Here is a 12,339-nt window from a genome sequence, read left to right as displayed (position 1 = left end):
TCCGACGTTGACACCTCCTCATTCGCAGCAGTCACAATGGCATCACCAGAGGCAAGAACTCGACGTTGATTGTCGGCGTCTTTCTCTTCGTCACCGAACAAATTTTCGCCGCTCAGTTCCGAAGCGACAAAGTCAACTTCAGTGAAAATTTGCGGGTTGAACGGGTAGATGCCAGTTGTTCGGAAGCCGGATTTGATGGTTTTCGGCGTTAACATAACATCGAGGCACTGATCGACAAGGAGCGGCACATGATGCAGATCGAAAGTGACACCAATGTTGGACTTTTTCCATGCATCATGCTTCACGGTCATCATGCCTTTAAATGGTGCAAATACCGCAACATCTCAGCGGCTTTGTGCGTGCATTTCGGCGGAAAAGACAGCAACGTGATGCCATGATCCAACGCCAAATCTATCGCCTCGATCGATAAATGCGAACCGTGGTTGTCCAGCAGCAACATGGTTGGCGAATCGGCATTAGCACCGGTGTGCTTGATGAAATGACGCATGAATTGAGGGAATACGTCAGAGTTCATGTAACCAGAACCGTTCGAAACACCAACAGCGCCATGACTCGCATGAGTCATAAAAATCTCTTTCATGTTGACTCGGGGAAAGAGGAAGAATGGCGGTATAGACTGGCCACTAGCGCTGACGGCCAAAGCCAAAGACACATTGGTGCCTTTTTCGGCAGATGTTGATGAGCCGACCTGCTTTTGTCCTTTGCGCGCGATGGTTTTGACAGGTCTGGTTGGCACGGTCGGGCACCCGGTTTCATCCATGTTCCATATTCGGTGAGGTTCAAACGGCGTCTTACCGAGAACGGATGAAAGGTTGGCAAAGAATGCATCGACATTCTCTTTGTTGAATCGCTTCGCACGGCTCTGGCTTACTTGCTCTGGTGTTCGCAGTGACAAATTTTTGTGGCGTTTCATGAACGCCAACTGCCAATCCTTACTCGCCTGTTGATTGTCGTTCCATGGATCCGGATACGACGCGCCAACTTTCCGAGCAAATTCATACGCGAGCTTACGAAGCTCCATCAAACTAATTCCATAGTTGATGTCGCTGGCCTGGAGAATGTAGCTTATCAGCGCCTTCTCTTGTTCGATGTTGAAGATCTGAAATAAAAAAATTATTTATTATTCGATGAAAGAAAAAGAAAGAAACCAGCAGAACTCACTGTTTTTGTGCCCATCGTCGTGCTTTCAGCCAGCAAATTCTTCATTACATCGGCATTGGCAGTAGTAACGTCGATGCTCGCACCATCAAATGCTGCAATATAACGCATCAGGTTGGTCCTCGGAATTTTGTGTGCCGTCGCAGATTGTCGAACGCTGTTGTGATGTATTTTCACCGACTTGATCGCCTCCAAAATGTTGTCGAAATCAACAATTTTCTCTTGTTTGGGATAGTACCGCGGCATAATGACTAAAAAAAATTTTTCGGAGCACGAAACTATCAGGAAATGTTGAAAAACTATTGTGTTGTTGAAATTCTGCACGAAAAATCACTTATACACGTCAAATATATGAAGTTAGCATGTCAAATGTAAAAACTATGTGGCCCGACATTCCCCGTAATAAGTGGCCCGAGATTCCCAAACGCTCATATTTGCAAAATGGCGGTGGATAATGAACACAATGTAAATTCGTGCAAAATTTCTTTTGTGTGTCGAAGGCTAAAGGCTCAACTAATATTATAAACATATTTACCTGGATGAATTTATTGGAAAATGTGAAAAAAATCACCTGTACACAGAGTTGAAAAAAAACTTTCGGAGTGTCGAATTTCGTTTTGTTGTCGCAGAGAGGTTATAACACGTGTTCACAGCTCGAGTGCTATATAGAAACTGAGCCCTATACTAGGGAAAAAAATATCGCGCTGGCCCGGGATTCCCTGCCCAACATTCCCCACCTTCCCCTATAGCTATGTCAACCAAACTCTACAGAGTCGTTTTCTTCAGGCATTTCCATATACAGTTTAAAAATGGAAGAAATCGGATAATAACCACGCCCATCTCCCATACAAAGGTTATGTTGAAAATCACTAAAAGTGCGTTAACCGACTAACAAAAAACGTCAGAACGTCAGTTTTACGGGAGAAATTGCAGAAGGAAGCTGCACCCAGGCTTTTTTTAAAAATTGAAAATGGGCGTGGCCTCGCCCACTTATGGACCAAAAACCATATCTCAGGAACCACTAGACCGATTTCAATGAAATTCGGTATATAATATTTTCTTAACACCCTGATGACATGTACGAAATATAGGTGAAATCGGTTTACAACCACGCCTTCTTCCAATATAACGCTATTTTGAATTCCATATGATGCCTTTTCTGTATAATACGAGTATGTATATTAGGAACCAATGATGAGAGCGGAATAAAACTTTACAAAAATACGGTATTTGAAAAATATGAAAATGACGTATAATGAAATCTCGATTATCACTTTATCATGCGAGAGTATAAAATGTTTTTTTTTTTTTTATTTTATTTGAGTAGTAAAGTTTGGGACTGAACCTACATATGCACCAAAGGTTGTTCCCAAACTATTTCTTCGCAGAGGTCTCTGAAAATAGTATTGGGCGAACACTGGAGAATCCTTTCCGAAGGAACTCCAAAATAATGAGAATGCCGCCCGATCGTAAAAATGAGAAGTCCACCGCTGCTGGACCAAATAAGCGAGGTGATACTGCTGGCCAAGAAAGCGAAGGGGGCAAACCTGAGGAGGTTGAAAAAGATGAAACGGTTAGCATCTTTAGCAACCTGAGCAAAAAATTAAAGAATTAGAAATGATGATGGCCGACCGAAGGCATATTAATCAAGCTATGCGCGAACTAGTAAGCAGCATAGTGACATTACATGCCAAAACGGAAAAATTGGGAAATCAAGCGAGAAGAGTTATGATAGGGGAACTATCGCAAGTACCCACCATTGGAAGAGATGATAATACCCCTAAAAGAATGCAAGAGGCACCATGCTATCTACCACCTACCAAAAAAGCATAAAAATGTAAACGAAAAGCCGCAATTGTCGTAAAGTGGAACAGTAAAATTAACCCAAGAGGATAATACGACTAGTCTAAACGCAAGTGAAAGATGGATAGACGTTGTAAAAAAGAAGAAAACTTTGGAAAGAACAAAACCAGATGCCACAATTATAACAAAAAAGGGATGGTACGTCGTATGCAGATATTCTGCGAAAAATTAAAAGTGACAGCGGTCTTGAAGAACTGGGTTCAAATGTAACCTATATTCGTAAAACGCTAAAAGAAGATTTACTTTAAAAACTGAAAAATCGAGCAGAGACAAAAGCCGAATCTTTCCAATGCGCTCTTGAGGGGGTGGTTGGCAAAATGGCTAAGATACATTCCAAGACCCACAACTTCACGATTACGTGCAAAGACCTGGATGAATTTACAACTCCCGAAGAAATCTGCTGCACTAAAAAGGGAGTGCGAAATCGAGAATCTGGAAATATCGAGTGTGAAAAGTCTGCGAAAAATGCGTAGTGGCACACAAATAGCACTTATATGCATGCGTGCTCAAGATGCCAAAGCCGCACATAAAACAGGGAAAATAAAGATTGGGTGGTCGATCTGTCGCCTTCGCGAATACTCGCCTGTTTCCAGATGCTATAAGTGTTTCCACCAGGGCGCGTAATTGCTGCAGCTCGACAGACAGATCTTCTCATTGTGCACGTTGTAGAACCGGGGGACATTTAGCAAAGGTATGCACAAACGTACCAAGCTGCCTGCTCTGCAAAAGGGAGCACACAGTATTGAGCACGACTTTCCTGAAGTATCTCGAGATGATGAAGTCTCTAAGTCATAGAAGAGAATATTGATGTCGCCATACTAAGTGAACAATACTGAATAATATACAGTGGATATATTTTGTAAGCTGCTATGCTCGTCTCAGCGCAGCTATCACCGAAGATTTTCTTTTAAGACTTTCATTAGAAACCAAATGCAAAACACCGATTATAATAGGGGGTGATTTTAATGCTTGGTCAACTGCATGGGGCAGCAGATGTACAAACCATCGAGGGCGGCTAATTCAAGAACACCTGAGTCAAACGCACCTAACAATATTGTACACCGGAACACAAAATACGTACAAAAAAGGGAATAAAGGATCTATTACTTACATACATACATTATGTTTGCAAATGTTTCGCTTAGCAGGCACATTAAGTGTGCGGTGTCAAACATATACACAAACAGCGATCATATGGCAATTATAGCACAAATCTCGTACCCCGAGAACCCGAACTTCTTAGCAGAAACGAAAGCGAAGCTGGAAGCAACGGGAATCCGACTCAGACTTGTTTGAACTAGTCTGGAATGCATCAAAAGCATCAGGTGACGACGCCGCCCACTTGGTATCGAGAGTGCGAAAGGAACTGGTCGCAGCATGTAATGGGACAATGCGTAGAGCATCAATAAACGGAGGCCTGTGTATTGGTGGAATGAGGAAACTTCCACGCTGAGAAAGCTTTTGTCACTCAGCCAGACGACGTCTACAGCGTAACCGGAGTGAAACGAACGAAAATCGACTTAGAGAAGAATATAAAAGCCACAAGAAGCTTCTGAAGTCGGCAATTACCCGGAGCAAAAAATCATGTTTTGTGAAACTCTGTGAGAAAACAAATATTGAAACTTGGGGAACTGCTTACAAATTCTGTATGTCGAAATTTAAAAATAAGCAGCAGCAACCTAAAAATGCCTTTTTATGGGAAAAGTCGTCGAAACATTGTTCCCGAGACACGACCGGACTTCCTAGGCTAAGCGACGAAACGAAGCTGCAATTTCACCAACGTTAGTCTCGGAAGAAGAGCTATTGGCCAAAGCAAAGAAAATCACCAAAGCGCCTGGGTTGGATGGGATACCCAACAGGGCCCTGAAGGAAGCTATAAGCTCAAAACCTCAACTATTCGCTAAAATGTACAACGCGTGCATAAAGGAAGAGGTGTTCCTCGACGCGTGGAAAGTCCAGCGATTAGTTCTGCTCCCAAAACCAAAGAAACCACCTGCAGAACCTTCATCGTGTAAAGTGTACGAAAATATAATAAGAAACCGCTTGGAGTTAGCAATCCAGAAAGCCGGCGGATTATCAGAGAGACAATACGGCTTTATAATAAAGAAATCCACTATTGACAAAAGATGGAAAGGTGGCACAAAAAAGTACTGCGGGCTGATTACCCTCGAGAATGTTTTGCACACATAATCAAAGCCCGGGATGAAATACGCGCCCCTGAATACCATAAACATTATATTGAGCTTTTTTAAAAACAGAAGGCTGCTTTTTGATACAGATAAAGATACCAAGAGCTACTCTATCTCGTGTGGAGTACCCCAAGGGTCAGTGTTGGGCCCAATATTATGGAACCTCATGTATGACGGGGTGCTAAAAAGACAGCAACCAACAGTCGTGAAACTAAAAGCGTATGCGGACGATTTCATGGTGACCTAAGAAACAAATGCAATGAGTACTTAAATGGTCTACGCCATTGGTTCTCTTCTGTGAGTCCGGAACTGGCGGAGCAAAGTTTTGCTCATCAGCACCAGGAAGGTAGAAGAACAAATAGAGCTCACCATAGGGGAGTGCGAGATTACTTCGCAGCCGCATCTGAATTATCTGGGAGTAATATTAGATTCTAAATTAAAATTTAAAGAACACCTGGAGTATTCCTCCAGTAAAGCAAACAAAATTTACAATGCTCTATCGAGAATGATGACCAATACATGCTATGTGCGTTGAAGCCGGCAAAGAGTTCCGTAATGCTGTACGCAGCACCAGTATGGATACAGGCAATGAATATAAAACCGTATGTTCAACAAATAATTGCGGTGCATAGGCTTTCTGCAATTCGAGTAATAAGTGCTTTCCGGACTACATCAACCTACGCTGCTGAAGTATTAGCCAGCATGCCGCCCATTGACATCCAGGGAGATGAACTCGAGCGTTTATATCATTTATCAGCGCCTAAAACAGTATCGGCAAAGACAGAGGAGAGGAAAAATAGCATTAAAATGTGGCAGGAGCGGTGGAATTCCTCATCCAGAGGGTGTTGGACCCACCGACTTATACCGGACATACCTAGACAGACGACATGGAGACCTAGACTTTCATCTGACCCAAATACTTAGTGGACATGTGTGCTTCAGAAGCTACCTTTTCAGATTCCACAATAACATTAGTCCGAACTGTCCGACGTATACATGGCATAGAGAAGACTCTGAACATGTATTATTTTATTGCCCTCGATTTTCAAATACAAGGGAAAAACTAAAAACCACACTCGGTGATATTTTAACGTTCGATAATTTACCGACACTCATGTGTCAGTCGACTGATAATTGGAAAGCTGTCAGCGAAGCGTTGGCATCCATAATAACAAAACTGAGGCTTTTCAAACAAATTAGGCGTGGTGGTCCCGTGGAAGAGCCTTGAGTTGGGAGTAGGTTAGGTTTAGCTGATTAAAGTGCCGCACTCCGGCTTTCGATGCTTCCCCTACTAAAAAAAAGAAAAAAAAAACTCGGTACGAGCTGACGACATTAGGCTTTTCGTGTGCCTGTGTGCGCGTCATCTCTTACACATATTCATATGTTTTAGTAACGGTGGTGGCAAAAATGACTCAGCAATATCACATGTATTTGTATGTTGGCGCAAAGTGTTGCACAGTTGTAATGTAGATAACGAGATTCGGTAAGCTGATACGACAGCGCGAGGACAGGTCAGGACAAGCGAATACATGTGGTCAAGCATATTGTGTGTGTCTGTTTGTCGAAATGACCGAGTTAATGACCATACTGAAATTCGCTAAAAGGATAACTAAAGCAAATAAAAGAATGAAACAGAGCTGGGCAAAAAATAGTATACTTTTTAATTTAAATTTCGTGCGAAAACCCATTCGACGAAATTTTTTTTTCTAGGTTGGTATCACTCTCAGGGATATCTGCGATTGTCTTTGCGAAGTGCATTCGGCGATTTTTCAAAAAATTTTCAACCAATACCTTGCAGCAATCGTATTAGCCTGAGTAAGCCCTTAGCTATTCAGTAAACTGAAACGACCGCTCCGGGAAAACAGTTTTGAGTCAGTTGAAGACATTAAACGTAAAACGCTACAAAAATTGAAAGACATTTGAAGGAAATTGACTTTTACGACTGTTTAGAGGTTTGGAAATAACCATGGCATATGTGGATTGGATTGGCTTTAACTACTTTGAAGAGGACGACACAGATTTTGAAGAACAAATTAAGAATTTTTAAGTTATGAACAAAGTGTTACTATTTTTTGTTGGATGACTGTTTCTCCCTCCATTTGTCTGTGCAAGAGATGACTTGATAGAAAATTGATCTTTCATCATGAAACTATATGCTATGGAGGAGATGGTACTGCAGATTGACGTAATCAGACTAATGCTACGGCCACAAATTTCTATTAAGCTAAAATCCATAAAACGCTATCGAAATTAAACTCCCCTTAATAGATTTAAAATGCATGTCTCACAAACTCTCATTCCATATAATTCAAAATGACTGAGAAAAACTCTTTAAAATAATCCTCAAACAATGCGAAAATCAGGGAAGTCGTTTAGTAATCACAAATATACAAAATACAACGGTTTTGTTGAAAACATATAATTTAATTAGGCATTAAAGATGCCGAAAATATGGTACTCGGTTTCAGCTCACATGACAATTACTACAATATGTTTATTTATTTTAAGCAGACTCTATGCCGAATATGTCAATGTGTGATCGAATGCGTGGAAACATGTTTTCTTGTACACCTAAGTAATGGCAGACCTTCCCCTAGCCCAAATAAAATTTTGAACTCTTTGCATTAGTCAAAATAAGGAATAAAGTTAACGCGTTTTCCTAAACCTAATGAGGTTTAACGCTAAATATCCTTAATATAATTATTTCTGATTTTGGGGTTGCTCATTTCTTGACATAGTTACTATCTTAAATATACCGTTTAAGATTGGGTTTACAATAAATATTTTTCGTTTCGTTCAATTATGTTGATTTAAATATAAATAATTCAGATACGAATATAATGTATGTACATACGTGAATAAGATACCAAATCTTTTATTGTTTAAGTTTTTATGGAAAAACTGTTTTTTTTGAACTAAAGGTAACCTTTTTTAGATACATTAAACAGAATTGTGATAGTTTTTCAGAAGAAACTGGATTAGATTAATTTTTATATACTGACGATATATATTTTATATTTATAAAACAACCGCTAAAATGTATATTTTGAATAAGCAAACATAAAAATCGCATACGCATATACATTCTGCTCACAAACTTTTCATTTGCTGGAAAAGCGTCCTTAGCTTACCATATATCGACATAAGTTGAACACTACTACACACAAGCAAATACACTTAAAGCATGGACTTCTTGTTTGCTCCTTCTTTGCCCCATTACTTTGTTCACTACTTTGTAGGGAAAAATCAAAGCAGCTTCAAAAAGAATACCGTGAAAGGAGCAACGGACTCAAAGGAAACGCAGCGAAAAACAGCGGTTTCGTTGATGCAGCGCACAGCATATGTCGCCTATAGCAATTTTTGAAGCCTCTTTTGAAGGAAAGTCAATTTTTCCAAATTGAATTTCAAAAAATAATTTTTTAGTACAAATTTAGAATAAATTTTACATTAATAGTATACAGTCATAATTTGGATAATTTAAAATACCTATTTGTCATAGAATTCTCTTAGAGGCTGCTTATAGAACCATTTTGGTTTGTAGACGTTTTTCTGGCAAAGCAAAACCGCAAACCACTTAATATAGTATGCAAACTAAATGTAATGTTTGCGGGCAACTATTCAATGATGTTAACATAACATACATTAATACATATCTAAGCATGTTGAAAATAAAAATCACTGATAGGTGTGTATGTGCGTAAAATTTTCGACTGAAAATTTTGAACTATTTTTATTTTACTTCAAGTGGTTTAAAGCATATTTCTTTTAGAAAATGCTTTTTTTTTTAATATGCAATGAAATTTAAGAAATTCGATGAGACTTTTATACAATGTTACTTACTTCTGTCGAGCATATAGTTCAGTTTTTGATATTTAGCTACTTTCCTAAGGAAATGTGTCTTTAAATTAGTTTCTTGCGTTTAAAACCATAATAAAAATAAAAAAATTGTTTTGGAGCTACCCAAATATTTCAAAAATATGAAGCTGAAACTATATGTACTGTATTCTAGATACAATGAATCGAGTTAAAATTAACTTTATTCTTTTTTTCTCAGTCTCGGTTTACCTTGTGTATATAAAAAGCATATTCAAACTTTGTATTTTTTTGTATCAATTTTCGTCCAAAACTATACTTTGTTTCCAATATCTTTTTAAAAGGTATACAAAACAGTTCAATATAAATTAGCTTTAATATTTCAAATTTTTCCTTAAAATTTTTTTGGTACTTAAATATCCTAAGTACAGTTAATTACTTATTATATTTTACAGGTTTAACTATGCCTTAATTTTCAGATTGGTTGAGTCTATCAAAGTTTCTTTTCGTGCTTAAGGTTTTTTGTTCCTGAAAAATGTATTTCAGTCTAAAATTTATTTTTTGTTAGATGTATAAAGTCAAAGATCTAAGTTGACGTCTCTATTACAGAGGTCATGATCCAAAAGAAGTTAAGCAATAAACCAGATGATCAAATACGGTGAACTCTCATACTCCGAATAAAAAACTTCTTTAGACCTCTGCTTAATGAAATGCTGAGGTATTTGGATAATTATTGCTGACAAGAGTAATTGTGCGCTTTTCTGGTCTTTAGACCTTTTGACTACAAAATTTCATTCTGTTTTTAGCATTAAGGTTAATACTCGAAGTTTCTCAAATTCAGCTAAATATTAGCAGCAATAACAGTTTAAGGACTGTTCCTGCATTTTAATTGAAGATTAGGCCAACTGTCTTTGATAGTCGGCATAATGGTACTCGTACAACAGGGCGTGTACGTGACGTGCGGTGGCATTCGAGGCGAGTGCTGGAATGAGTGGCAGAAAGGGAGAAATATCAAAATATACAAATGAAAAAAGAGAAAAATTTAGCACTGCTACTAATGTGACTGTGTAGGAAACCGCAAAAAGAAATGCGTATCTTACCAATATACATAGTTTTCTGGATTTGCGAATTTTGGCATTTTTCTGTGGTCATGTGCTGTAAGCGCACATAAACTTAACAAACATAAACACAATGACACACATACATATAAACTCACCTTGCTAAATGTAAGCGCTTACATTGAAAACTGGAAAATATGCATATAAGTAATACTATGTAAGTTTGCGCATGTAGTGTATGTTTAGTGCATTTTACAGAAATATACATACATTTTATATGCAAGTGAATTGAACACAGTGCACTGCAATTACTGGCCGTTATTGAATATTTAAGCAAGTACGTTTCCTACTACAAATGTACATATACATAGCCAATTCCATGTAGTTTCCTTATTTATTTTACAAAATTGGCAAGGTAGCCAAAATTAGTGCTTACTAACATCGGCCATAGCAGGAATTTCGCTCTCTTCCAAACCTGATGCTGGCTACTTGTCTGCGTCGAATTTTAAATTGGAATAGAAAATTTTATGTAACACCAGGAAATTGCCTAATAAATATTTATTTGATTAATTTATGGTTTCAACTAGTTAGGAAACGAAATATTTGCAAACAAGTCGGTTGCTTCGAGGTTTGCACTTGTTTATTTTATGTTTTGATTTGCAGGTGATAAAACAATGAAAGAGGTGATAGGTCTGAAATTGAACTAGACACTGAAATCAGCATTTGCAGACTGAATGAGTGGTTAAAATCTCCTTGGACCCCTCAACCAACTTTGATTGATGGTATTTTGTTGGTTTGAATGTTAAAGTGTTGTATTAAGTAGACCGAATATCTGCAGCTCTTGAGGATAGATAACCCGTTTTGGTTGAAAATACAGTTATACATCCTCGGAACCAGCTGCTCATTACAACCGAATGCATAGTTTCAATCTTATTTTATTGTTTCCTAGCGTCAGCTTTTCGCTGAAACTGCACGTAAGAATTATAACTGTATTTCTGGACTTTTCTGCCATAAGTTCTGTTACAGGTTCAAAGGCAAAATGTTAATCCATTTTTCAATAAAATTAATTATATTCAATAACATGTACTTATATTAACTGAATGTTGTACACAATTTTATTAAAAACGGTGACCTTTTTACTTTCACACAAGTGATCAAACTATTCGGCACGCACTGCTTCTATTGGTATTGTCGTCGCTGCTTGAACTGAGAACATTTAGGCTTCGCACAGAATTGATTTCATGTTTTTCCCCATATAGTATGGTTAGTTGCTTACAGCTAGCACATATAGGAAAAAGAAGCTGTAATTTGACTATGTCAAATATTGAGTGTTTATGAAATCTCTTTTTGCATTGCTTTCGATAAAAGTAGGCAATTGGTGCATTCTCAAGCTTTTTATTGCTTTCTACTGATTCGGAGATATGTCAATTATAAATGTGTATGTACTTATTGCATGTATCGTCATTATTCCTCGCCCTAAGTCATTCCACTACAAATCTGGAGACGTATCTCTGTCGTCTTTTTCCGTTATATAGTTTTTGAGAGAGAAAGAACGAGAAATACTTGCATATAATATTTGAGAAGCAGTTGGAGTGAGGGAGATATAAAATGATAGAGAGAGAGCAGTGGAAATGGAATGTTATTCTGCTATGACTCTCCACCTAACTTGCAGGCGTCTTTAAGCTCCTAACTACGGATGCAGTCCTTTTCAGAAAACCTCCAAACTAGTCCCATCATCATAGATTTGGAGCGTTTCATGAATGAAAGTCCAGTCTAAGCGTTTGAGGGCTCTTTGAAGATACTGAATGGGAAAGTTTTTTGCTGAAAGGTTTCAGAATAGTTTTTTCTGCAAATTTAAATTTCACATCACTTATTATAGGTTTTTCATTCAATTTGTGTGGCCGTTAAGAGCCCACCAAGTATTTTACTCTTAGGAAAAGTTGCCCAGTTTATAAAAAAATTATGTGATTAACCCATTCCTTCCTGCCTATAGATACCGCAATTTTTTCGAAAACTTATGGGGAAGTGTGCTATTCCCAATTCATAAAAAGGAAGACCCCACAATCTGCGCCAACTACCGTGGGATAAGCCTCCTCAACATCGCATGTAAGGTTTTATCGAGAGTATTGTGTGAAAGATTAAAGCCCTCCGTCAACAAACTGATTGGACCTTATTAGTGTGGCTTCAGACCTGGAAAATCAACAACCGACCAGATATTCACCATGCGCCAAATGTTG

The 12,339-nt window shown here is 38.3% G+C and overlaps 1 protein-coding gene across 1 annotated transcript; it reads right to left on the bottom strand.

Moving 5' to 3' along the window:
- Positions 1-310: 310 nt before the first annotated feature.
- On the bottom strand, positions 311-1,217 carry LOC120781365. Its single transcript, XM_040113573.1, has 2 exons — positions 1,183-1,217; positions 311-1,120 (listed from the first exon to the last, which is right to left on the bottom strand). The coding sequence occupies exons 1-2, from the start codon at positions 1,195-1,197 to the stop codon at positions 311-313; spliced, it is 825 nt and encodes a 274-aa protein (XP_039969507.1). The 5' UTR covers positions 1,198-1,217.
- Between the last annotated feature and the right edge of the window lie 11,122 nt (positions 1,218-12,339).

The sequence above is a fragment of the Bactrocera tryoni genome, unplaced genomic scaffold (assembly GCF_016617805.1).
Source record: "Bactrocera tryoni isolate S06 unplaced genomic scaffold, CSIRO_BtryS06_freeze2 scaffold_653, whole genome shotgun sequence".
NCBI lineage: Eukaryota > Metazoa > Arthropoda > Insecta > Diptera > Tephritidae > Bactrocera > Bactrocera tryoni.
The sequence above is the reverse complement of the archived record's forward strand: the minus strand, read 5'-3'. Positions and strand labels throughout refer to the sequence as shown.